The sequence below is a fragment of the Sus scrofa genome, chromosome 13, assembly GCF_000003025.6.
Source record: "Sus scrofa isolate TJ Tabasco breed Duroc chromosome 13, Sscrofa11.1, whole genome shotgun sequence".
NCBI lineage: Eukaryota > Metazoa > Chordata > Mammalia > Artiodactyla > Suidae > Sus > Sus scrofa.
This window is the reverse complement of record NC_010455.5, coordinates 208,148,735-208,176,673: the sequence shown is the minus strand read 5'-3', so window position 1 is coordinate 208,176,673 and position 27,939 is coordinate 208,148,735. Positions and strand designations below refer to the sequence as shown.

The window sequence follows — 27,939 nt, the reverse complement described above, 5'->3', positions numbered from 1 at the left end:
ATGGTCAGAGACACACTTGGGTGATCCAAAATCATTTACATTTATGTTACAGCTCGTACCGGTTCTATCACAGTAGGTGCTCTGTGTGCATTTCAAGCGTGAACCTGCACATAAGGAGAGCCTCTTTCAAGCATCACCCACCTCTGCGCCCCAATCCTGGCACAGCTGGTCCTGGACAGGAGGCCTAGAGAGAGGTGCCTAGGAAGCAGCCTGTATGCCGGCGGTGCCGGTGGGTGACCGCTGCCCCTGCTCCGCCTCCCGGGACAATCCTCCAGGCCCTGGAGGCCTGGGGAACAGGTGGGAGAAGCAGAAGTATGTCCCAAGGGGACGTGAGGGGAACGTGACCTCTGCCTTTATAAAGGCAGACCCCCCAGAGAACACAAGACCCAGGGCTCGGCCGGGGGAGGCGTGCTTGCTCCAATCCTGAGGCCCTGCACCCGGCCTGGTCTAGCTCATACCTGGAGACTAATGCAAATCTTAAAAACAAAAAACAAAACAAAAAAAAAAACCGACTCCTTAGCCTAAAGAGCTCAAGTCTCTTATAAAACCAAGGGGAAGGGGCAAATTCTGGGGCAATTCACCCAGTCTCGGCTGTCTGGTGAGAACGCGTGTCTGGCACACGGCACACGCGGGCTCTCCCGCGCTCCGCGGCACCGGCAGCACTGGCAGCATGGGACGGGCACCACCCTGGCCCCTCCTCAAATACCAAGACCATCTCAAACATGCTGACCGGAGGGAATGAAGGTGCCACCTGAAATCGTTCGAGGGACTGTGAGACCTAAGACTCGAATGGCGATCCTAAGTGTCGCCTGGGTGCCCTCAGCACCTGGGCTGCCCTGGGCTTGGCACCCCGCGCCTTTCGGGCCCCGCCTCTGGTGTCCTTAGCCCGCTTCCCCCCCCCACCCCGAGCCCACACTGGGCCCTTGGTCTTGACCAGGGCCCCGGGCTCGCTGTGTTCAGCCCCTCTGTCCCCCGCCCCGGGCCCCCGCCCCTTCCCATCCACACCGCCTTCTCCAGGGTCGGAGCCACACGCTGTAACCCAGACAATGATGTCTCGGGGGACCTGGCGGGCCAGCCGCTCCCGATTCTCCCCGCCGTGCTCTGAGCCTGGCACAGCGGCGGAGTCAGCCCCAGCAACGGTTGTTGCGGCGGTCACATTCTTCCAGTGACATGCCCCCACCCCCGTTCGGGACAGTGGCTGCTCAGGAGGTGCTCAAAGCTGCCATTTGCTTCAGCCACCACCACGCCACACAGCTGAGGGCCTAACCCCGACCGAAGCCTCTCCCCTTCCTCAAGGCCCCAGCACGTGCTCCAGGCGGGGCCTGGTGGCATCAGCAGTCAGCCCCTCGCCCTGGCCTCAAAGCGCGTCTCTGCTGGCCGTGAGCATGGGTTTTAGCGTCACAAAACCTCAAGCCTGGCTCAGGGCAACGGAGCAGCAGCGTCAAGCAGAAGGGGTGGTCCTGCCCCCAGATGGCCTTGCTGACCTGGAGCCAGGAACAAGTGGCCTGGGCCAGTACGGGGGTGGGGGACACGGGGGATGGAGGATGGGGGTGGGGAATGGGCGGTGGCGGACATGGGGGTGGAGGTGGGGGACACAGGGGGTGGGATGGGGAGCAGTGAAGGCTGTGGCCTGACACGCCTCTCACTCCCCACCTCCCAGGTCTCTGAGGACACGAGCCAAGACATCAGGACCACAGACACTCGAGGCCAGGCCGCTGGAGACCCTTCCGCCAGCTCTGCGGTGCCAGCACGGGTGGCTGGAGCTCTGAGGCCTCTCCAAAGTCCTTCCAGAAGGGCAGCATGCTAGAGGCTGGGGGCTCAAGTCCCAGGCAGATGGAGCCACGTCGGAACCTGAGCCCACAGAGCCTGCTCTCCACGCTCCGCGCGACGTGAGGCCCAGCCCAGAGGACTGTCACGCAGCACAGAGTCCACGGACCCAGGGGAGGACCCAGGCAGTGACGAGGGCCTTGCAGAGTTCAGGCCACACACCCGGGGCACAGGTGAGACAGGCCTGACTGACTTCTCCTTCAGCGAGGAGCAAACAGAAAAACACCGAAGCCATGAAAAAATCTGCCACATAAAGAAAACACAAAACCAGCAGGACGCAGAAGAAGAGCATGTGTGGAGAAGTGTGTACAAGAGAAACGCAGGTGACTTTAGCCAGCGGCCTGCCGTGCGCTTTCAGAGAAAGCAAACAAGAGCTTATGAACAAAAGATTTAAAAATGACAAAATCGCATATTCTACAAAGCAAGGCCTCGGAAAGATACATGCACTGTTCACAACAGCAAGACAAGGAAGCAACCTAAATGGACATCGAGGGAGGAACAGATTAAGAAGATGTGGTACACATATACAATGGAATACTACTCAGCCATAAAAAGAATGAAAACATGCCTTTTGCAGCAACACAGATAGGCCTGGAGATGACCATACGAAGTGAAGTCAGTCAGACAGAGAAAGACAAATACCCTATGATGTCACTTAAATATGTCGTCTAAAATATGACCCAAACGAATCTATCTGTGAAATAGAAGTGGACTCCCAGACATAGGGAACAGATTTGTAGTTGCTGAGGGGGAGGGAGAGGGGAGGGAAGGATTGGGAGTTGGGGATTATTAGATGCAAACTATTATATAGGAATGGATAAACAAGGTCCTACTATATAGCACAGGGAACTATATTCAATATCCTGCAATGAATCATAACGCACGATGGAATATTATACACCTGTAAAAAGGTGTGAAGCTCTGACAGACACCACAGCTGGAAAACCCCGAAAGCACGCCAAGTAAAAGGGGCCAGACACACAAGTCCACACGCTGCATGAGTCTGTCCGTACGCATGTCAAGAACAGGAACCTGCAGAGGCAGGAGGCAGGCTGGGGCAAAGAGTAGGGTGACTGCCTAAGAGGCACAGGGTTTTACTTGGGGCGGTGGCCATGTGGTGGCCGTAAAACACTGTGAGCGTCCTCAGTACCACTGGACCATGCATTTTAATTTTTTTATTTTATTTTTTTTGTTATTGTTGCTATTTCTTGGGCCATTCCTGCGGCATATGGAGGTTCCCAGGCTAGGGGTTGAATCGGAGCTGTAGCCACCGGTCTACACCAGAGCCACAGCAACGCAGGATCCGAGCCGCGTCTGCAACCTGCACCACAGCTCACGGCAACGCCGGATTGTTAACCCACTGAGCAAGGGCAGGGACCGAACCCGCAACCTCATGGTTCCTAGTCGGATTCGTTAACCACTGCGCCACGACGGGAACTCCTGGACCATGCATTTTTAAATGGTTCATTTTACTTTATGTGAATTAGGGCTCAATAAAGCAAAAGGAATCAAAAGTGAGTCTTCTGTCAGTATGCGCATGTCTAGACAGACAGAATGATGAGAGGTGGGCAGGCAGGTAGGTGTATTTTATATACACCTAGGTAGACAGGTGATAGGTAGGTGGGTAGATATATGTATACATATTTTTTTGGCCACGCCCACGGCAGGTGAAGTTCCTGGGGCCAGGGATGGAACCTGCGCCACAGCTGCAGCAATGCTGGATCCTTAACCCACTGCTCCCCAAGGGAACTCCCTATACATATTTTTTACACAGTGCCTGACACATGGTAGTAGTAATACTCTTGTTATTACTGTTTTTGTTGTTCTTGTTCATTTAACTTGGTTTTGGCCTTCTCATTTGTATTTTTAAAGAAAGAACCAGCTTGAAATGACCCACAAGTCCCTGAGCCCTGAGGCCCCAGGGCCGGGCAGAGCCCTGGTGCCCACGCACCTTCAGGTTGAAGGACGTCAGTTGCCCCGTCCGGCCTTTCACGCTGGCCAGAGGCTGTGCCCACTGCCAGGGGCTGCCCCAGGGACGCCGGTGCACAAGCGCCCACAGAGCACCAGGATGCTTCTGGAAGTGGAGAGCTGCCTGCCGTCGCTCTCCTTGAACTAAGCCAGGCCCCATGAGGGCTCAGGGGAGACCCGTGTTCTCTGCTCCTGTGAGAACGCGGCTGGGGTGGAGGGATGGAGGGAAGGAGGGACGAGGGCGCCGCACCCAAGGCTGCTCCTGGGCCCCGCTCCGCGCAGCCACCCGCCTGCGGCCCAGCCCCGCCCCACAGCCCCAAGGGCTGGCAGGTGGCCCTCAGCTTGGAGACACTAAGCAGGCCCTTCCGCCTCCCGTGGTGGGTGCAGAGGCCCCAGTCAGCAGGGCTCGCGGCCAGAGGCAGAGCCGAGCCGGCCACCGCGAGCCATGGGAGTCAGTGCGGAGAGGCTCCAGCAGAGGGGGCCGCCCCCCAGGGCAGAGCCCTGGAAGCGGTTCCCGTGGGCCGGAGCAAACGCTGAGCAGGTACCCCTGCCTCCTTCCCTCCCCGGCTTCCGGATGCCCTTGGCAGAGAGCATCTGGGGAGGAAGAGCGGAAATAAAGGGGAGAGAGAAACAAATCTGCGGGCAGACAGCCCTCGATGGCGGGGGCGGTGGCGCCTGCGTCCCCTCCCGGAGCTTCGACAGGTGAGGAAACTCTGCGCCCGGCACCCCCACGGGCCAGGTGTGATCAGAGCACGGCCGGAAGCACGTGAGTGTTGAGGAAAGTGATCATCCGACACGTCGTCCAAGTCAGACAGAGGGAAGCGCGGTGGCGCTCGACCGCGGGGCTGCAAAATGTGCCTGAAATAAGAGAAGTGCCCTTGCTCTTCTCCAGCTGAGCCACGGGCTGGAGGGAAGCAAGCCTGGGCGCCTGCTGCAGCACCGTCTGCCCCAGAGGGCCCTGGCCGGGCACGTGAGGAACAGCGTGTCAGACTCCACACTGAGCAAGAGGGCAAGTTAGACCCATACTGGTTTTTCAATGAAATTATGTAAACAAAAGCCTGCAACAAAAGACAAGACAATAATAAGAATCACAAAATTATGAACCGCGGAAAAAGCTCAGGCTCGGGCTATGGTGTTACACTCACACGCCGCAGACCGCGAGGGCACTGTGGGCGGCGGGGCGGCCGCGTGGGCAGGCTCTGGGAAAGGCCTCCCTGGAGGAGGCAGAGGGCAGTTCCCCCCCCCAAGAGTGGACTGAGGACGGACGGCACTCGTCCACGCTCGTAAAGGACGCAGTGGCGCAGGAGGACACCGCGGGACATCCAAGACAAGGGTGGAGAGACACAGGCACAAGCAGGCGCCTTGGGCGGGGAACGGCCATCGAAACAAAGACCGACAGACCTAGGACACAGGCTGCGTACACGGACACGCTGCACAACGAAGTGGAAAGAAGCCGAAGCCGAGGAACTTTCTGGAATGCAGACTGAAAGGAAGAGGAGAACGAGAGCATGAAGCCATGCCCAAGAGGTCCTCGAGGCCCAGACGGGTGAGCGCAGAGGCCCAGAGGCCCGCGTCCGGATGAAACTGCAGAGGCGCAGGGACGGGAAGCGGGCTCTGACCGCGACCGAGCCAGAGCCGGAGTCTCTGGGCGCACGTCGGAGGCACGGGGCCCGCTGCCGCCGACGCAACCTTCGGTCTGTCTGACTTAGCTTCCATTTCTGTTCTGTTTTCTCCTTCTCTTATTTCTCTGATGTCTCCTTTATTGCTGCCTTTGAGATTTTCTCGCCACCACTTTGTAATTTTTTTCTTTTGACTTCTTACCCTAAAAATGATCCCAGGAGCCTCTAACTTATCCAAGCCTGATACCCCCCACACTCCATGCAGGCAGCCCCTGTCCTAAAACCCTGCAGCTCCCTCCCTGCCGGGCCGGCCCCGCATTTTAGTTCCAGCCTTTGTGGCTGACCCCGGGACATGTGCTGCCCCCCTGCTCCGAAGAGTCGACGCAAGTTTGGATTAACTCACACAGATGCAACTTTCCCTGTTTTTCTTTTCTTCCTAAATCTCACAACTTCCACGTAGGAAAATGTTCTTTCCTCTTGAAGTCGATCCTCTAGAAATGCTCGGAACAAAGGCCTGTAGGTGCCAAGTCCTCTCAGTTTTTGTTTCTGCGACAGGTGGTTGTTTTGTCCTCATAACTGAGCGGCTTCTCCATGAACACCGCTTGCCGGGGTTTTCTTTTCTCTCTCCGACCACAGGGAAGATCAACCACTGTCCCGTTTCCGCTGGGGCAGTTAAAAGCCATCGGACGGCCTCGAGACCTTTCACGTGCCTTTAGGGTTTCCGAGGTTCGGCACGACCTGCCTGGACACAGATGGCTCTGCACTTCACCTGAGTGGCAGTAGTTAGGATTTCTGAAACTGCAACGTGGCTTTCACTAACTCTGGAGAACTGTTAGCCATAATTCCTCAAATACCGCCTCTCCCCCACCCCTCCCTTCTCCTTCTGAACACAATGAATCCCGCTGTGCCTTCCCATCTCTCTGCAAGTCTCTCCGCCTTGCTTTCGTGGTTAATCTTGTTCCGTGTCTGGGAGCTGCCTTCTGGATAATCACGAAAGATTGCACGAAGGACCACAGCAGGACGGTGAGTTTGGAAAAGAAGGAAAGTGGCGGGAAGTAAGAGGAGGGGAGTCTGACGTCCTCTAAGTGGGGCTTCTGAAGACGAGGAAGACGTGGCAGAAGCAGCACCAAACAAGATAACAACATGAAAAGTGAAAGGAAGCCGTTCCCATAGAAGCGTGAGGCTGTCAGGTAGGAACTTGGAGCTTTGCAAAGAAGTGAAGAGTCTTGTAACAAAGAAACCACATCCAGAGTTTAAACCTTTCCAACAGAGAAAACGCCACACTCAAATGGCTTTAATGGAAAATCCCAGTAAACAATTAAGAAACCCAGAATATCGATCCTACACAAACTCCTCTGGAAAATAAAAAAAAAGGAGGGAACATTCCCCACTTTATGAGGTCGACATTATAGCAACAACAAAGCCACAAAAAGCCATTTCAAGGAAAGAAAACCACACCCCCAAATCCCTCATGGATATACATGCAAAAACCCTTAACAAAATCCCTTTACATAATACATCATAACTAAGTAGGATTTGACCCAGTAATGTTAGCTCAACATTTGAAAATCAACCAACGTAATTTACCATTTTTAGAGATTAAAAATGAAAAACCATTATTTCAATAGATGTAGAAAAAGCTTTGACAAAATCCAACAAGCATTCATGATAAAAATTCTTAACGAATTCCTAACCCTGATAAAAGACATCTATGGAAAACCTACAACCATCATCATACTCAACCGTGAGAAAATGGAATGCTTTCCCCCAGGATCAAAGACAAGACAGGAGTGTCCACTGTCGCCACCTCTAGTCGACATGACACCAGAGACCCTAAGTCCAGTAAAGGGACTGGCCTCTGGAAAAAGAACAGAGCTAAAAAACAAGTTCAGCAAAGCTGCAGGATACAAGCTCAATATCTAAAAATCAGCTGTATTTATATACATTACCAAGAAAAATTCAAAATGAAATTAAGAAAACAATGATACTTACAATAGAATGGAAAACAACACTTAGACAGTTTACCAAGAATGGAAGACTGGTCCTGTGAAAAGTAAAGAACGCCGTGGAGATACATTTCGGAAGACCTAGATGAACGTCGAGACGTCCTCTGCGCCTAGAGCGGAAGACCGCGTGGTCTCCACCAGGCCACACTCCCCACGTCACTCACAGACTCGAGACAGTCGTTGCCAAGTGTCTGCCTTTCTTACAGAAACGGGCAAGCCGATCCTAAAATTCCCATGGAATTGCAAAACAAAAAAACCCAAAAAGAATATCCAAATACCCAAAACAATCTTGAAAAAGGAGAACAAAGTTGAAGGACTCACTCGCCCTTGCCAATTTCAAATCTACTACAAATCTACGGCATTTGAGACTGTAGCACCAGCATAAGGATATGCACATAGACAATGGCTTAGCACTGAGAGTCTAGACATAAATCCACACATCTATGGCCAAGCAAATTCCAATCAGGATGCTGCGATCATTCAGTGGGGAAGGAGCGGTTTTTTAAAAAGCCACGCCGGAACAGCTGGATATCAACATGCGAGAGAATGAATTTGGATTTTTGATTTATGCCATATACAAAAACTAAATTGTAACGGGTCAGAAACGTAAAGGTAAGTGCTAAAACTGTAACACTCGTAGGAGAAAACAGAGCAAAAGCTTCCTAACACTGGATTTGGCAAGTTTCTAAAGCACAAGTCATGGAGGAAAAAAGCAGATAAACTGGACTTCATAAAAATGAAAAACTTTTGTGTATCAAAGAACACTACCCAGAAAATAAAAAGACAGCCCAAAGAATGATAGAAAAATTATATCAATTACATACCTAAGGGTCTAGTACCCAGAATTTATAAATTCAACAAGAAAATGACATCCCAATTAAAAAGTAGGAAAGGAATTTGAATAGACATTACTCCAAAGATATACAAATGGCCAGTAAGCATTGACCATACTATTTCCCACCCTCTAGGATGGCCTGAACCAAAAAACTGGAAAATAGCAAGTGATACAGAGAAACTGAAACACAAACATTGCTGGTTGGAATATCAAATAGTGCAGCCACAGTGGCAAACAGTTTGGTATTTCTTCAAAAAGTTACCACGTGACCCCACAATTCCACCCCTAGATATAAACCCAATAATTAATTAGAACATATATTCATACAAAAAATTATATGTAAATATTCATAATAGCTAAAATGTGGAAACAACTCAAATATCCACCAATTGATGGCTGGATAAAGTGAATGCGGCATATCCACTCAGTGGAGCATTATTTAGTCCCCAAAGGAAGACAGCATTAAAGATGCTACGTTACATACGGACCGTGAAAACGCTAAGCTAGTGAAAGGCGCCAGACACAGAAGGTGATATATGCACGAGTCCACTTATATGAAATGTCCAGAACCGGCAACTCCATAGAGACAGCAAGAAGACTGGTGGTTGCCAGGGGCTGGGAGGAAGGATGGATGGAGAGGGAGTGACTGCTCACGGGTACGGAATTTCCTCGCAGGGTGATGGTGACGCTCTGGAATTAGACAGGGGTGATGGACACACAAGCTCTTGACCCCACCAAAAGCCACTGCACTTTCCACTCTGAAATGGTGACTGCCAGATATGTGAATTTTATCTCAAAAAAGATGCCAATTATCTTCAAATGGATTCTAGATCTGACACAATTCCAGTCAAAATCCCAAGAGTCTTTTCTGCAGAAATTGACAAACTGCTTCTCAAATTTATATGGAAAAGCCAAGGGCTTAGAATAGGAAAACAATTTTGAAAAAGAAGACTAACCCTGGAAGACTCATCCAACTTGATTTTAAGGTTTCCTCTAATGTTGCAACAACCAAAACACCACGGTATTGGCGGAAGGACAGGCATCAAGCCATCAAACGGAACACAGAGGCACCCATAGATGGTCAGCTGGTGCAGAGCAAAGACAATCAGGAGAGAAAGCAACAGTCCTCAGCCGACCACGCTGGAAGAAAGGCACATCCACAGGGAAAAGGACTGTGCCTGTACCTTGCGCCACATTTTTCAAAATGGATCAGAGGTGGAAAAATAGCTTAGTAACCAAAATGTAAAACCTAATATTGTACAATTTCTAGAAGAAAACATAGGAAATACGTGTTGCGACCTTGAGGAAGGCATAGAATTTGGACTACGACATAGAGCACAAACTATATAAGGAAAAAAAGGACAAATTTTACTTTATCAAGATTGCACGCCGCTGTTTTCAAAGACACTATTGAGAAAATAAACACTCAAGCCACCCTCTGGGAGAAAATATTTGAAAACATGCATCTGATAAATGACTGGTATCCAGAGCACACAACAAGCCTCACAACCCAGTAACAATAAAAACAAATGGTGCAAAATTTTAACAGGCAAAATATTTGAACAGCCAATTCACCAAAGAAGACAGACAGATGGCAAATAAATATAAGGAAAAATGTTCAACATCATCAGTCATCAGAAAAATGCACATGAAAACTCTAAGATACCACTGTACCCCCACGAGACAGAATAAAATTTTAAAATCTGATGTCAAGAGTGAACGTTTCAAGAGCAGATGTCGTGGGAATGTGCACAAGGGGGCAGGAACTAAGGGGCCAACTCGGCCGCTTCTTACAAAGTGGCTTAGAAAACCCACTCCTCGCTTTACCTCTTCACCAAGGACACACATCCACACAAAGGCCTATGTGAGACACTTTCCAGCAGGTTTATTCCTGACCCTGAAGCTGTAAACCTGCAAGTGTCCCTCTGGCGGCGGATGGATAGATACACTGCCCTGCATTCATTCAATGTGACTCAACGACCATGTGGATGCATCTCAGGAGCCTACGGGTGAGCGAAGAAAAAAACAAACACACAAAGCTGCACGCTGTGATTCCATTTACACAACATTCCAAGGACATAAAACTCCAGACACAACAAGCAGATCAGCGACTGCCTGAGGCTTGAGGTGAAGGGAGAAGGGGCTTGAGGGAATCTGGGAGAAATACTCTCTGCTACGATTATGCGGATAGCTAGTATCCGACGATGGCTGGAAAAACGCAAAACACTGTGCCCCTAAAACACGGACTTTTATACTCTATAAATTACACATGAACAACCTTGATGTGAAAAATGAGACAACTGCCACGCAGGATAAACACAGAGACACTTCGTGATGAGACCATGTGACGCCAAAGACAGAGAAGAGCCTCAAAGCCACCAGGCTTTCAAACATCCCTTGAAGTGAGAACCGTTCAGACTGCACGACGGCTTCTCCACAGCCACAGCAGCCAGACAGCAGAATAATCTCTGCCGACTCCAAGAGTACCTGTCCACCCAGAACGTTGAGAAGTACTTCAAAAAATCTCTTAAGAATAAAGTGAAACATAATCCTAAGGCCTTTTCAAGACATTTTTGTTTCATTTGCTTTTAGCTAGGAGCTGGAACTATTACCAGCTGCTCTGTTACTAAGTTTTAGCCCCCACTAAAGCCGGAGCCAGGACCCACCGGCAAGTTCCACCTACACCTTCACGGTAGGACAGAAGACGTCAGGCTGAAGGTAAAACTCATCAGGATTTTCAAGCCGTAGCAAGAGGAAAAATTAAAATTCACAAATGCTGATGAAAACAAGATAATTTCTAGGAGTCATAAAAAAAGACACTGGCAGATTTTGGTAGATTAGCGAGCCAAAATTAAGCAACCACAGACAAGGAAATGAGTCAGTGAAAAATTAAGCCCCAAAACCGAAAAACAAAAAATCTCACTGTCAAAGATGCAAAAGTAAGTCAACACAATCAACTTCCAGAACACAACTGAAAAGATTTCTTGGTTTTTCAATATTAATTTTTTACTAGATACTTCGCCTATTCCTACGACACCCCTTTTCATTGTGGCAGTATCACAGGCATGTTAACAAGGCCAAGATACAGCACTACTCCTGAACTTGTAAACCCTCCTCTTTCTGAGCAAGAGTATGCTGCAGGCCAGTTTTTCCCATTAAAACTGATTTTCTTTTCTTTTCTTTGGCCTGTACCTGCGGCACATGGAAGTTCCTGGGCCGGAGATCAAACCCATGCCACAGCAGGGACCTGAGCCACTGCAGGGACCTGAGCCGCAGCAGGGACCTGAGCCGCAGCAGGGACCTGAGCCGCAGCAGGGACCTGAGCCGCAGCAGAGACCTGAGCCGCAGCAGGGACCTGAGCCATAGCAGGGACCTGCGCCGCAGCAGAGACCTGAGCCATAGCAGGGACCTGAGCCACTGCAGGAACCTGCGCCACAGCAGGGACCTGCGCCACTGCAGGGACCTGAGCCGCAGCAGGGACCTGAGCCACTGCAGGGACCTGAGCCGAAGCAGGGACCTACGCCGCAGCAGGGACCAGGCAGGGTCTTCAGCCCACTGCGCCATGCGGCAGTTCCCCATCTCCGTTTCCGAGAGCAAGCTCATGTGAAACAGCTCCGGGATGACTTATGAAAGAAAACATGTTCTGAGCATTAAACATAAAACGTGTCCGAAAAGGAAAATGAAGAAGGCTTCCGTTACCACTTGTGTTCTAACACTCTCCGCAGGATGCCTTTTGGAAGTGGCAGCGTGTAAAGAACAAGAATGAGGAGCAAAGGTGGGGCCAGGGGCCCGTCCAACCAGCAGTGGCGACGGTGCAAGATAATAAAGGGGGTGGCACGGCATTAAAATCACAACAACTGAGAATGAAACCCCTTTGAGTCAGGAGAGGAAAACCGAAGGTCAAGTATTCCAAGTAGCTTAAGATTCCTGTACCACTTGGGATGCAGCTAAAGCTTCTGATTGGACACTGCGAAGTCAAGTCACAGATAAGGGAAACTAAAATTAGACAGTGAAGGAAAAAACTGATGAGGAAAAATAATCTGTCAATCAAAACATGCAAAGACAAGAGTAAAAACTGGAGTTCCCATCATGGCTCAGCAGTTAACAAACCCGACTAGGATCCATGAGGATGTGGGTTCGATCCCTGGCCTCTCTCAGTGGGTTAAGGATCTGGCATTGCCATGAGCTGTGGTGCAGGTCGCAGACGCGGCTCGGGATCCCGCGTTGCTGTGGCTGTGGTGTAGGCTGGCAGCTTCAGCTCCAATTGGACCCCTAGCCTGGGAACCTCCGTACGCCACAGGTATGGCCCTAAAAAGAAAACAAACAGGAGTTCCCGTCGTGGCGCAGTGGTTGACGAATCCGACTAGGAACCATGAGGTTGCGGGTTCGGTCTCTGCCCTTGCTCAGTGGGTTAACGATCCGGCGTTGCCGTGAGCTGTGGTGTAGGTCGCAGATGCGGCTTGGATCCCGCGTTGCTGCGGCTCTGGTGTAGGCCGGTGGCTACAGCTCCGATTCAACCCCTAGCCTGGGAACCTCCATGTGCTGCACATGTGGCCCTAAAAAGCAAAAAAAAAAAAAAAAAAAAAAAAAAAAAAGGCAAAAAGAAAAAATTGAGCTAAACAGCCCAAAATAAGATTGTAGGAAGGAGTCCAAATCTATATGTAATTTGAGGAAACGGAAGTAAACGCAATGCTCCAATCTGTAAAAGGCAAAGATTGTCGGAGACGATAAACACCCTGGCGTTAGACGCCATCTCGACAGCACAGCGAAGACACAGACACGGGGAAATGGACAGAGAGTAAGAAAAATACACCCTGGGCAAACGCATCAGAGAAAATTCACCTTAAGGCAAAGAAGTAAGACCAGACTACATACAGATACAAGGGCTCAGTGCATTAGTTAGGACATTACAACAACTCCAGCCTCGCATGCACAGCTCCCAAGTCAACATTTTCCACAAAGCAGCAACAGACAGACATACAAGGACACAGGCAACCTACGATCGCACTGGTGGATTGAAACACCACCCTCACACCGAGGGATGTGTCAGAGAAAACCACCTGAGAGGACAGGGAAAGTGTAAACACGACTCCCAAGCTCCACCCCATGGACGTCCACAGAGCTCATCTCCCAACGGCAGGCTCGGCTCCGCTGTGCGCGCTGGGCACGTCCACACCGACCACAGACGGCCGTGCTCCCCGTGGGCTGAAGAGCAGGAACGCACGGCCCACCGCGCGCCGGTGCCATGAGCCCAGAAACTAAAACGTTTAATGTACTACGTGTAAACATAAACGCGTATTGTAAAGATGGGAGATACTGTTTAAACTCCGTGTGTTTGGAATTGAGGAATACTCCTAAGTAACTCCTCAGTCAAACAAGAAGTCAGAGTAGAAGCGGCATTATGAAAGTCCGAGATATCTTAATTTGGGCACTGCAACACGCTGCACTTACGAATGCTTAGTTTTAAATGCTTATCCATACGAAAAGAAAGCTGAACACCAATGAGCTTATATCCAATACAAATTTAGAAAAGAACAGCAAAATAAACTTCCAAAAGCAAAAGGAAATAAGAACAGAAATAAAAAATAAATATCCCGTAGAAAAAAATCAGCATACTAAATTTTTCTTAAAAATCGATTAATGCAAAATGAAACTATACCGTAGTAGGATGAAATAGGAGTGATTTCTCTTTAATCTGAGTGTAGGAAAAGGCTCTCTAACTATGACTAAAAAACCCAGATGCAGTGAGAGAGAGGTAAATGAAACTTTATAAAAAATAAAACTATTTGGCAGGGCAAAATTGCCATGAGAGAAATTCACGGCAGGAAAATGGGAAACATTGTCCACCGCATATGTCGCCACAGTCTTCACACGCCAACATCAGAAGCGGGACAGAAAGGTGTGAAAATGTTCCAGATCAAAGGAGACTGAAGACCCCAACAACCAAGTGCAGCGCAGACCCCGGCCTGGATGCCGGCCGGCATCTGGCTGCAGGGGGGCACCACCGGAGGCGCTGAGCCCGCAGAAACACGGGAAGACAGTCGGAGGACCCACGTTTGGAGCCGGACTGCTCGAGAGAACATCCATCCTGGGTGAACTCAAACGCTGCCAGCCCCGGGAGACCGACAGCTCAGCAGCACCCAGGCTCGTGTCTCCTCCGCCTCCAAACCTTGTTCTTTGCTCCCTTTCAGGTTTCAAACATATTCAATTAATTCTATTAACACAAGCACAGGACCCTCCCAGACCCGTTTCAGGCGGACGTTTAAACACCCGCCACCCGCCTGCTCCCTGCCTGCGAGCCCGGCGCCTGGCGTCCCTCCCGCCACCCTGAGTGGACGTCTCCGTCCTCATCTTACCCTGTTCCGCTCCCTTCTCAGCGCGGACAAAAGGCACAGGTGTCGCGCCAGTGCACAGGGCTCGCCCGGGGACGCCGTCAGGGCGCTCTCCTGACCCGCTGCGGAGAGCGGAAAACGGAAGACGGCCCAGTTCTCCGGAGGCTAGAGGCCAAGAGTCTGAGCCTGGAATGACTTACTGGAAGGGGAGCTCTGCTCCGGGGCTGACTTCAGTTTCCTCTCTGGCCAAATAGGATCATCAAAGGCACGGGGCTGAGGAGGAACCCCAGCCTGGACACCGAAGTCCTGGGACCACCTGCTCCTGAGGTCATCATTCACCCCGAAAGACGCCCCCGCCCCCGCCCCCTCTGCAGAGGCTCCAAGGGCCTCCCGCTCTGGGACTGAGATGGAGAAGCCACCGACAGGGACAACGACCCAGCCTCGGTGCCAAGGTCACAGGTGACCCGGAGGGGCTGGAAGCAGAACCGGTCTCTGGATCCCCAGGCTGACGCCAGCCACCCGGGTGGGCTCCTCCTGGAAGGTTCTCCTCCAAGGCTTCTGCCCACACTCTACCAAGTCAACACAGGGGATGACGGCCCAGGAACAGCGGCTTCCCAGCTGCGCCGGCCCGGCTGGGTCTGGCCTGCGGCCTTGGCGCTGCACAGAGGGCACAGGTGGCCCAGGGGTGCTGGGCCGCAGAGCTGGGAGACAGGAGGGTAAAATGAACATGCGTACGCAACGACAGGGCGAACTAAGCGGCAGGGGTATAGCCTTGAGCCCTGAACGTGAAACCTGGAAAAGGTGGAGGCCCCCACGGAAACCTCTGTGCCGTCAGGGCTCCTGGAGCACACGTCCAGAGGGAAGCAGCCTCCCTGATGCAAAAGGGCGCGGAGCGCGCTGGAGGCCATGGTGTAGCCCATCAGCGCCACTGGCAAAGGACCACAGACAGCGGCCTGAGGGAGCAGAGTGGGGGGGTTTAACCAGACCAGAAGGGGCACTGCTGGCCCCTGGGGCTGTGCACACGTTCCTGAGGCAGAAACCACAGGCCGCCCTCAGCCAGGGCTGCCGGGGGCACAGCGCTCCACACCTGGCCGGCCTGACTGCCCCGCCGTCTAAACCACACGACAGGCACTGGGCCTCCACCCCTCGGGCCAGCCACGCGGCTCCAGAGCCACGCTGCCTCTGCTCGGCCACGGGGCTGCCAGCGGAGGGAGGAGGGAGCATGTCACCTCAGCCCAGGCCTTGGGGCCCCCAAAGGAAGAAAAGCCAAGGGAAGGAAGGAGGGAGGGAAGGAGGGAGGGAGGAAGCAGGGAAACGGGGCCCTTTAAGCCTCGGTGGACTGAGCACAGGCAGCGCCAAGGCCCTGGAGACCGTCTCTGCCCAGACAGGCACCAGGTCTGCCACCACCCCGCTTCTCCTTCGTCCTCCAAGGACATGGAGACACCCTTCCCTCCGGGAGCAGGAGCTCCACCCCGCAGGCCTGGTACCTTGGTGTGGGTCGGGCAGGAGGGTACAGCCAGAGATGCTGGAACCGCCATCGGCCAGACCCAGAACGAGGCCCCGGCAGCGCTCCTGGGGGTGGGAAGCAGACCGCCGATGTCCCCCCGGGCAGGGACAGCCTGACCTCAGAGCACTAGGCTCCTGGGCTCCCTCCCCGCCCCGCTGTCCTCTCCTCTTACCCTGGCCTGTGGCAGAGGCCGGTGGTTTCCAAAAGACCTGTGGCTGTCCAGGCTGCCCCAGAGGAGATGCGGGCCCAGCCCACGGGGAGTGGGGCCACTGCACACACCGCCAGCACACACTGGGTCCACGTACGGCCACTGGTGCTCAGCTGTCCGGGTAGCACCGCTGGCACACACTTGGGTCCAAAGAACACTGTCAGTGCATGTGGTCCTGCGGTCCACGCGGTCATGTGACACAGCTGATGTAGCTCATGCTTCCAATCCTAAAAGGCACCTGCTTGCCCTCCACCCGGCCCTTCTCCTTCCCACTGGCGGATTTATTCCACCTACAGGCCAAGACCCCAGAGCAGGCAGGACCACACAGAGTGACAGGCCACCCAGGGCCCAGGGCCGGCATGGCCTCTGTGCAGAGGGCCTCCTGCAACCCGGTCCACCCACCCTGAGCCTGTTACAGCCAAGGGAACTGACCTTGACCGCATCAGAGCCGCCGAGTTTGGGGCACTGTGTTCCAGTAGGTGTGTCCTCTGCTGCTCCTGGGGTTGGGGGGGACACTCACAGCCCCCGGACCCCTCTCAGCTTGGAGCTAGGCTCCCTAAAGCCCCTTCTCCCTCCGGTCTGACTCAGAAACCTCCAGAGCACGACCACCATGGCCCTAGTCCTAACCCTCGTGTGGGCCTTTCGCGTGACTAAGGCTCCACTAACCCGGTCCTAGGACTGACCTCAACTCCAACCCTCACCCTAGGATTGACCTCAACTCCAGCCCCCACTTCAGCTCAAATAAAATGTTGAGAATGCATTACAATCGGAAAGGTACTGAAGAGTATTCATATGCTCTAACGGGATTTATTCCAAGAATCAACGCTTGGAGTCTCATCAATGGCATTCTCTAAGTTAAGAGACAAAAGGAGAAAATCCTCTGGCTATCTTTTTTTCCCCTTTTTCCTTTTTTTTTTTTCTTTTTCATTTTAGGGCCCCCTACAGCATATGGAAGTTCCCAGACCAGGGGTCGAATCAGAGCTGCAGCTGCGGCCCTATACCACAGCCACAGCAACCTACACTGCAGCTTGCAGCAACGCTGGATCCTTAACCCACTGATTAAGGCCAGGGAGAGAAGCCACATCCTCATAGACACTATCTCGGGTTCTTAACCCGCTGAGCCACAACAGGAGCTCCTCCTGTGGCTATCTTAATAGCGGCAATGAACATACAGCAAGATACAACTTTTATCTTTTATTTCAAAAAACAGACAACTTAATAGAAGAGCCACAGATGGACAGCTGTGTAACTTGATGAACAGCGTGGACCAGGCAGCCAGCCCTGGCGAGAGCACACTCCCTGGAGGCCCCAGGGTCAAGTCAGAGGAAGTCAGAATTTAACTTCGAAACCTAAAAGGCGCGGCCGCATGCAAATCCACAAAAACAGAGGCTTCCCTATGCATTAGTAAACACTGGGAAACCGTGAGGGGAAATTTTTAATTATCTGAGTAGATAATGTAAGGTCGAAAAGAGCTCAGAACAACTACAACAAGGAAGCTAGAAAATGTAACTAAAGGCTCCTAACAGAATATACGAAGAAATGGAATAGCTTCCTCTATTAGAACGAGATATTTCTAAAATATCAGCTGTTTTGATCCATTTGAAATGAAATCCTAGTCTGATTGACCCTCATCCTAAAGTTCATCTAGAAACTGAGCAGCCAAGAAGAGCCAAAATACCTTTTAAGTAACAGGATTATCAGATAAATATGCCAGAAAACAAAAACAAATAAAACAGTGTACTAGCACAAGAACAAACAGATCAATTAGAGAATTCAAAAATAGACACGAATATATAAATATTTCCACAGAAGTTGTACATATAGGACAAAAGCAGCAGCACAAATCACTGGGAAAATGAAGTGGTTTTCAATAAACAGGATTGTCAATACTTGACAGAAAAAAGAGCATATATTCACCTAATGACATCCTATCAAATTAAACCTCAATAGATCCCTCAGGTGAAAGTAAACGCAGAAAAGAAAAACACAAGGGACTCTACCCACACTTCAGGACAGGAAAGGATTTTCCCAGTGTAAACGCTGTGGAAGAGGACATTGCGAAGGGAAATTCTGCTGTAAGGGCCCCAACCACCACCAGCAGATGCCGGGGGAAAACACCTGCCGGGAACATAAAAGCTCCGCGGCTTCCTAAGAGGAGGCGGCTCGCACTTAAGGAGGGATGATGCGCTCTGGGCGAAAAGCTCCACTGTCTTTGTTTCGGCTTTTAGAGACGCGGAAAGGCCTGGGGGCTTTAGGGGGACAGCACAGGCCTCTATAATCTGCCACCTCCAGCAACTTGGCACCTGCCCACCAGGCCTCTTTTAAAGCGGCCCTCCTCTGACCAAGGAGCCCACGGGAGGCGCACGAGTGCCTCCTCGGGAGGAGCGGAAGCGTCCTCTGTGCAAGGACGCTCACCTCACTGCTGCTGGTAGTGACCGCCTGGGAAGAGCCCAGTCGACTGGACCAAAGGAACGATTTAGTAAAATAACACCTACATCCGTGTGGGGAAACTCTGCCACCTCTGAGAAATAATGTTTTCAAACATGGCACGCTTGGCAGTGTACCACTGAGTTTACAAGCAGGGCCCAACCGGGTGCATCGTAAGCCCGGAGGCCAAGTCCGGGGTGAAAGAGACGCTTGCAGCCGGGCCTGGGTCCCCCACAGCCCCCAGCACCAACCAGCAGCAGGAGCGACTGTCACGGGCGGAGCTCCCACGTGGCGGGGGGGGGGGGGGCGCAGGGGCAGGAGGAGGTGACACACAACAAACATGCAAACCCCGGAGAGCGCAGGGCTGCGGAGCCTGAGAAAGGAGACAAGATGTTCCTAGAGCTGCACGGTTTAGCTCCCCGAGAAGAAAGATCTTCCATCAGTTCAGCAGAGGCCACGCGGTCTGGCCACGCGGTGAGGACGCAGCCCTGCTGGGGAGGCCAGATGGCCGCGCGGTGGAGCTGCCTGGGCAGAGGCAGAGACCGGAGTCGGGGGCTGCGGAGGGGCCCCGCTTTCAATTTATTTATTTTTTTGGAAAAGAGTATTTGCTATATAACCTTTTAACTTTTCTTTTTAACAAACTTTACGTGGACACAGTGTTAGCCAGAGTGCCAGCCCCCACCCCCCGCAGGCGTCTTTCTCTTTCTCCCTTTTGCTCCCCCGCTCCCCAGGCCTAATGACGGGCTTCCTACAGCTCTTCTCCAGGATCTGCTGTGTCCTCCATTGACTTCCTCCCCGAGCCTGGGAATTTTCGAGTTCTCCTCCAACCCACACCCTCCCTGCCCCATCCGCTCCCAGTGGTCCGCCCGGGCCACGTGGTGAGCAGGGACCACAGGCAGCTCCCCCGGCTCCCCCAGGGCTCGGTAGACGAGCCGACGTGCTTTCCTGGCACGAAGACGAGCCTCGGCTGCTCGCTCCACTTCCTATGTTCTTATTGCTAATTTGCCTCAACTCTCAGGCAGTGCTGGCCCCGAGATCCCTTCAGCCGGGCAGGGAACAGCCCAGGGTCTCTCCCGGACCCCGTCTTCCTGCCCCACCCTGCGAATGCAGGCCCTCGGCCGGCACACTGCCTGCCCCCCACCCCAAACTCCACGCAGGGTTTCCAGGGATCTGGGTGCCCAGAGGCCCGGCCTCCACAATCCACTGCGTGCACCCCAGCCTCTGTCAGGTCAGCCCCGCTGCTGTGCTGCAGGCTGGCCCAGCCCTCAGTCCTCAGCCTGGGGAAGGGGCTCTGTAGGTGGAAGCAGCGCTGAAAGTCTGCGTGCTCCTCACACAGGCTTCCCACCAATCTCCTATCTCAACTTTGCTCTTTGAATTACAAGGCACAGCCAGCCCTGAGACAGAGGCCCAGTGACAGCAGAAGCCTGAGGAAGAAAGAGCCGAGGCGCAACAAAGCCCCCGACAGAAGCAGACCTGCCAGGGCTTGAGGCCCCAGGCCTTGGCCAGTCTGCAGAGCTGCAGGGCCTCCAGGCAGCACCACACTGGTGCTGCCTGGAGGGGACGGCGCAGGGCCAGGAAGGACCGGGCTGTGAGAGGGTGCGCTCAGGGCTGCCCCACGAACCGAGGGCCGAAGCCGGAGGGGTCTCCGAGAGGAACACGAAGGGCGGGCGCCCTGATGGAGGAGCGCAGGCGCGGCTCTGTCCGGGTTCACTATTAGGTGAGTTTTCAAGTTCGTGTTCATGTTTCAGTTGTGTAGTGAAAGCTGTTATCTTCATGCAGGGGGAAAAGCCTAAGAAGCAAACAGGCCCGTATTACAAAGGGGCAGAGCCAGCAGAGTAAATACGGTTTCAACAAAGTTTTCATTATCCTTATTTGTGCATTTCTTGATCTGAGTGTGGTCCTAGGCTCAGTCTGGAGCTGGGGGAGCCGGAGGGCCCCACAAAACAAAGCGCCATCAGCGTCCCCGCTGTCTGAGCGCAGCTGCGCCTCGGAAGACCGCCCTGCACACCACCCTGAGGAAGCGAGAAAAGTTCTGGGCAGACGTGCAAATGGAAAACCAACTTCTTCCAGAGCCGCCACCTCCCCTGGGAAACATCCACTGCAGATGAGCTCCGTTCTGGCTCGTCACACCCCGGGGACCCCCCCAGGAAGACGCCGCGGGGCTCCACCAAGTGGAAGTGGGCTCATTTCTGTTCCCAGCAGCTCAGTACTTCTAACGGCCCCCTCCTGGCTCGCCAAGAGGCCACAGCGCCCTACCAAAGCTCGCTGCCTGGCCTGCGCCCGGCCTTGGGGGTTCCAGGATCTGCTCACACTGCCCCGCTGTCTGCCTCTCAGCCCAGGCGCCGCGGCCTCTACGCCTGCACTAGGGCTCACACAGCCGTGAACCCGCACACACACCCAGGGTGAGCAGCTCTGGGCCAGCACCCCCCATCCCTACAAGCACACTGGTGCATTTCCAGAACAGCAGGCCCCCTTCCCAGCTCAGGTGCCTGGCTGCCTGGGAGAGGGCCGTGGACAAGAGCAAAGCCCCGGGGGAGGCCCAGCACATGCGGTGTTGTTCATACGCCTGACTTCCAGAGGCCCCTCCCTCGGGACTTCTGTGAAAATCAGATCCACATTTGCACAGTTACAAAGCTGGTCCCAAGCCAGGAGGGATTTGGATGTCCTCTAAGGAGCAGGTATTATAAGAGCCTTAGTCTGAAGACGCAGCAATCCAACACAGCTCCACACTAGGCCCTCCCCCATTCGAGAAAGGCCTGGGAGGGACGGCTGGGCCCTGCTGTCCCCACTGCCCCGCATCTCCTGGGCCTGCGCCCAGCTCGCTTGGCTCCCCCGGGCCTGGAACCCTCTACCCTCCTCCCCACAGGGTCGCTCCTGGGCCTCCCCCGAGGCCCCGCTCAGATGCCCCTTTCCAGGGTGCCCTGACCAGTCTTCAGAGCTGCATCAGGACTCCCCACCCCCACCCTTGCCATCCCTCCCCCTTCCCCACCCTTCTCATCCCTCCCCAGCAAGCATCGGCACCTGACACGGCACGTGATGTGGAGGCCTGTTGTTTTATGCTTGGTAACCCCCACGAGGATGGAACAAAGGAAGCTGGGCTTCCAGAAGAGTAGCCAGCCCATCACAAGCTTTCTACAAATATTTGCCGAATGAATGAAAGAGTAATTAAGATCTTTGCTCAAGCAATTTAATTAAGAATAAGAACATTCCTCCTCAAATATCAGTATGCCCAGGAGTTCCCACTGTGGTGCAACGGGACTGGTGGCATCTTGGGAGTGCTGGGACGCAAGTCTGACGCTCGGCACAGTGGGTTATGGATCTGTCCTGTGGCTTAGGTCACAACGACGGCTCCGATCTGATCCCTGGCCTGGGGACTCCATATGCCCAAAAAAAAGAAAAATCAGTCTGTCCAGTCACCTAGTAGCCCTAAGTACCACGTGTATGTGCTCCCTGCCCCCTGGCCCCATCTTTCAGGTCTCCCAAGGGGGCTGCTGGCGACAGGCCCCAGAAGGGCCCTGCGGTGCTTGTGGTGCTCTCCAATCAGGACCAGCTGAGCTCAGGACCCACTCGGGGCTGTAGACCAGGCCACTGGGAAGGACAGACACCGAGTCTAGAGCCCATGTGCCCTCATCAAGGCAGCTCCTGCTTATCCTGCCACCGCCAAGTGGACTTGGGCTCATGAGCTTGGAGGCCTTGGCTCAAATCCCAGTCTCACCACTGACAAGCCCAGTGATGTCACCTCGCCAGGCCTTGAAAAGTGGGTAGAATGCCAGCACCTGCCCCTCAGGGCACTGCGAGGCCAGTGTGGAGTCAGACATGAGGCACTCAGACCAGCAGAACGGGCACAGAGAGGGCACTTCGGGCCATCGGCCGCCATTGGGACCACGCCAGTCTTCCAGGCAAGACTGCTGAAAACTTTTAGAAAATAACATTTACAAGCTTTAGAAAAATGAAGGCACCTTAAGGGTAAGTTTAAAATGAATCCTTTCAAGGTGGTTTTGCAAAACTGGAGTCATGGCCACAAAGAGGTGTCCACAGGGCCAGGATGTGCACCACCGCACACGGCCACTGAACATGCGTCACTGCTGGAACATGGGACAAAGGCACTGTCCACTCGGCACAAGCAAACTGGCCCCTGCTGGGTGGTCTGGTCTCCTTGACTCTGAAGAAGAAAGGTTAACAGAAAAGGAAGAAACCATCTCTTTTTAAACATCTGTCCTGCAGAAGCCAGAAGGGAAATCGTGCCCATTTGACACTGACACCCCACCCTGACCTGTAACAGGTCGTCATGTGACAGAAAACCAGGCCACAAGGAGAGTCAGCAGGACACACGGCTTCATATGCAAGCAAGTCTTTAAAACTCAACTGACGTAGAGAGAAACACTAAATTTAAAGACATGCATCTCTAACGGTGTCGTAAGAAGCACTACTTACATGGAATCATGTGAAGCGCGCGCTCTCTCTCTCTCTCGCTCCTCGCTCTCTGTCTGTGGACAGCCCTGTAAACAAGTTAAAAACAATAATTACAACTGGAGGTGCTCAGCAGAAAGGAACCCAAAGAATGATCTCCCCCCTTAGACATCAAATCCTATCAAACTAAAGAACTCCAGTGGAGGTTCGCTTGCGTCCCCGCCAGGACGCTGATCAGCACGTGAGTGAGGCCAGGAGGCAGGACAGAGGATTGCCGTGACGGCCACTGCCCCAGGAACGGACCACACTCCCGAGGGACCAGCAGCTGGGACACGGGGCCGCTGGGCACCGGAGAGCACAGCCTCGGCGCTCTCAACCAGGTGCCTCGAACAATGCTCACAACAAACGACCACAGGCCCTAAACGTTCCAAGGAGCAAAGGCATCTTCCAAAGGAAAGTTTAAAATGCTGGAAAGACGACAGAACCTACCAACATAAAGTCATGATGTCTGTCAACCACTGACAAAATTCCAGGCATGGAGAAAGGAAGGGAGGGAGGGAGGGAGGAGGAGGGAAGAAGCGGGAGACTGTGCCTCCTAACGAGCACAGAGATCCGTCAGAAAAAGATCCGGAAGGAAGTCACTGGTCCATAAGGTCCGATCACAGCCCTTATAAACACAGTGTCCACGTTCAAGGAGGCAGAGGAAAGCATAACCTCTTAGGAGAGACAGGAAAAGCATTTTTTAGAAGACCCAAATCAGACACCTCAAGGTGAAAAATATATCTGAAATGAAGAATACACTAGATGGCATTAATATCACATTAGACGCTAGAAAAGGGAAAATTAGTCAATGTGTGGAAAAAAAATCTGTGCAGATAAAAAAGATCTAAAATAAAACACAGGGAAAGAAAGACTCCCTCTTCCTTAAAACAACAAATATTTGTGTTATTGGACAATTGGGAGGGAGAACAGGATGGGTCAACAACATATTTAAAGAAAGACGGACAAAATTTTTTCAAAAATTGATGAAAATTATGAATCCATAAATCCAAGAAGGTCAACAATTCTCAAGCAGAAGAAAACACGGAGGAAATCAATCCGAGACACATCATAATCAACTGACCCAAAGAGAAAATCGTAAAAGCAGCCAGAGAAAAAAGAGACATTATGTACAGACATGGTGAACAAAGGCTTCCCAGAAGCAAGCAAGCCAGAAGTCAAGGGAATGACATCGCCAAAGGAAGGAAAAAACTTTCAACCTAAAATACGATAAACAGTGAAAATAACTTTCAAAAATACAAAGGGACAATGAAGACTTTTTCTAACAAACAAATGCTGAAACGATTCATTACTGACACTTCTGAACCACAAATAATATTAAAGTCCATCTTACAAAAGAAAGACGATATCAAAGGAAATCTAGATCTACAAAAAGAAATGGAAAGCACTGGAAACAGAGAAATCACGAATGAGTAAGAGAAACCTTTTCTTAATTTTTAAGGTTGTTTTAAAAGATAATGGACTATTTAAAGCAAAAGTAATAACAATGTATTGCAGGGCTTACAGAAACAAAACGGCACAACACAATAACACAAAGGCCAGGAGAAGTGGGACGGAAGCATACTGCTGTTAGGTTTTATACTGTAAGTGAACTAGTATGATACTACTTAAGACAGACAGTGATAAGTAAGGATACACACAATGAATCCCAAAGCAACTTCTAAAAAAAAGACATACAGCTAATAAGCTAGTAAAGGTGATAAAATTGAAAAATTGATCATAAATAGTATTCAACTCAAAGTAATGCCAAAAAAAAAAAGAGGATCTAATACCAAATGGGATAAACAGAAACTCAAATAGCAAAATGATAGATTTAGACTCAATTATATCAATAGTCACATTAAATGTAATTGGTCTAAAACATCATAATTGGAATACAGAGATTTGAAGATTGGCTAAACCTCACTATACACTATTTATTTTAAAAAACCCACTTTAGGGAGTTCCCACTATGGCTCAGTGGGTTATGAACCAGACTAGTATCCATGAGGATGTGAGCTCGATCACTGGCCTCGCTCAGTGGGTTAAGGATCCAATGTTGCCAAGCGCTGTGGTATAAATTGCAGATGTGGCTCGGATCCTGCATTGCTGTGGCTGTGGCTGGCAACTGCAGCTCCAATTTGACCCCTAGCCTGGAAACCCGCATATGCCATGTGTGTGGCCCTAAAAAGCAAAAAACAAATAAAACAAACAAACAACCCCCCAGAAAAACAACCTTTAAAAATATAAATATACTCACATTAAATTAAAGGGATGGAAAAAGATGGAATGGCTATATTAACATCAGAAAAAGTAGGTTTCAGAGGAAAGAATATTAAAAGAAGTAAAATAGGGGCATTACATAACAATAAAAGGGTCAAAACAACTAGACAGAAGATCAGTACAGCATCTAGAAGATTCAAACAACATTATCACCCAACGTGACATAACTGACAAAAACAACAGAAATATACATCAAGCGTTGGTGAGGACGTGGAGAAATAGCACATTCATACGCTGCTGGTGTGAATGTAAAATTGTTCAGCCTCTATGGAAAACAGTCTGCCAGTTCTTCAAAAAGTTAAACACAGAATTGTCATATGACTCAGCAGTTCCACCTCCAGGTATATATCCAAAAGAATTGAAAAGAGAATCAGACAGATACTCACTCACAGCATCATAATTCACAACAGCCAAAATGCAGAAACAACCCAAATGTCCATCAATGAATGACTGGATAAATAAATTGCAATACGTTCACTCAATGAAATATTCTATGGCCATAAAAAGCAATAACATGCGGAACATGCTACAACTCAGATGAACCTTGAAAGGATTCAGCTCAATAAAAGAAGCCAGGCATAAAGGTCATATATTGTATGATTCCATTATATGAAATATCCAGAATAGGTACATCCAGAGAGAGCAGATTAGTGGTATCCAGGTGATGGGGAAAGGAGAAATGAAGAGTTATTACTTAATGGGTGTGGGGTTGTTCCTCTGAGGTGATGAAAAAGTCTCAGACTTCGAAAAAGTCTAAAACTGTGTGATGGTTGTGGAATACTGTTTAATGCACTGAATGCCACTGAACTGTACACTTTACAATGATTAGCTGTAAATACCTAGGAATAAACCTACCTAAAGAAACAAAAGACCTATACTCTGAAAACTATAAGACACTGATGAGAAATCAAAAATGACACAAATAGATGGAAAGATATACCATGTTCTTGGATTGGAAGAATCAATACAGTCAAAATGCCAATACTACCTAAGGCAATCTACAGAGTCAACACAATCCCTATCAAATTACCAATGACATTCTTTACAGAACTAGAACAAAATATTTTAAAATTTGTAAGGAAACACAAAAGACCCCAAATATCCAAAACAAAATTGAAAAGAAAAAACAGAACTGTAGGACTCAGGCTCCCTGACTTCAGACTATACTACAAAGCCACCAACATCAAAACAGTATGGTACTGGCACTAGAACAGAAGTACAGATCAATGGAATGGGATAGAAAGCCCAGAAATAAACCAAAGCACCTATGGAAAACTACTCTATGATGAAGGATGCAAGAACGTTCAGTGGAGGAAAGACAGTCTCTTCAATAAGTGGTACTGGGAAAACTGGACAGCTGCATTGAAAGAATGAAATTAGAACATTCTCTAACACCATACACAAAAATAAACTCAAAATGGATTAAAGACCTAAATGTAAGGCCAGATATTATAAAACTCTTAGAGGAAAACATAGGCAGAATGCTCTTTGACATAAATCACAACAACATCTTGTTTGATCCACCCCCTAGAATAATGACGATAAAGGCAAAAATAAACCAATGGGACCTAATTAAACTCAAAAGCTTTTGCACAGAAAAGGAAACCATTAAAAAAAAAAAAGACAACCCACAGAATGGGAGAAAATCTTTGGAAATGATGCAACCAAAAAAGGCTTAATCTCCAAAATATACAAACAACTCATACAACTCAACAACAACAAACAACCCAATCAAAAAATGGGCAGAAGAACTGAATAGACATTCCTCCAAAGAAGAAATACAGATGGCCAGCAGGCACATGAAAAAATGCCCAACATTATTAATTACTAGAGAAATGCAAATCAAAACTACAATGAGGTACTACCTCACACCAGCTGGAGTGGCCATCATTAACAAGTCAACAAACAGAAAATGCTATAGAGGGTGTGGAGAAAAGGGAATCCTCCTTCACTGTTGGTGGGAATGTAAATTGGTACAACCACTATAGAAAACAGCATGAAGGTACCTCAGAAAACTAAATATAGAACTACCATATGATCCAGCAATCCAACTCCTAGGCACATACCCGGACAAAACTATCACTGAAAAAGACATGCACCCCTATGTTCACTGCAGCAATATTCACAATACCCAAGACATGAAAACAACCCAAATGTCCACTGCCAGATAAACGGATTAAGAAGATGTAGTGTGTATATATAATGGAATAATACTCAGCCATTAAAAAAGACAAAATAATGCCATTTGCAGCAACATGGATGGAACTAGAGATTCTCATACGAGCAGTAAATCAGAAAGAGAAAGACAAACACCATATCACTTATATGTGGAGTCTAAAATATGGCACAAATGATCTATCTACAAAACAGAAACAGATCACGGACATGGAGGAGAGACTTGTGTTTGCCGGGGGGGAGTGGGGAGAGGGGAGGCTGATTGGGAGTTTGGGGTTGGTAGATGCAGATGGTTACATTTAG

General features: G+C 50.6%; 1 protein-coding gene across 9 annotated transcripts in view; it reads right to left on the bottom strand.

Annotated features, from left to right (window-relative positions):
* The window catches only part of PCBP3 (poly(rC) binding protein 3), a 198,420-nt gene that overhangs the window by 82,695 nt on the left and 87,786 nt on the right, over positions 1-27,939 (bottom strand). For all 9 annotated transcript variants that reach the window (XM_021071086.1, XM_021071088.1, XM_021071090.1 and 6 more), the window contains exon 2: positions 23,164-23,228. Coding sequence is in view for 2 of the 9 variants with exons in the window: in XM_021071088.1 (XP_020926747.1) it covers positions 23,164-23,173 (10 nt within the window). In the remaining 7 variants the exon portion in view is untranslated. The remainder of the gene's footprint in view (positions 1-23,163; positions 23,229-27,939) is intronic.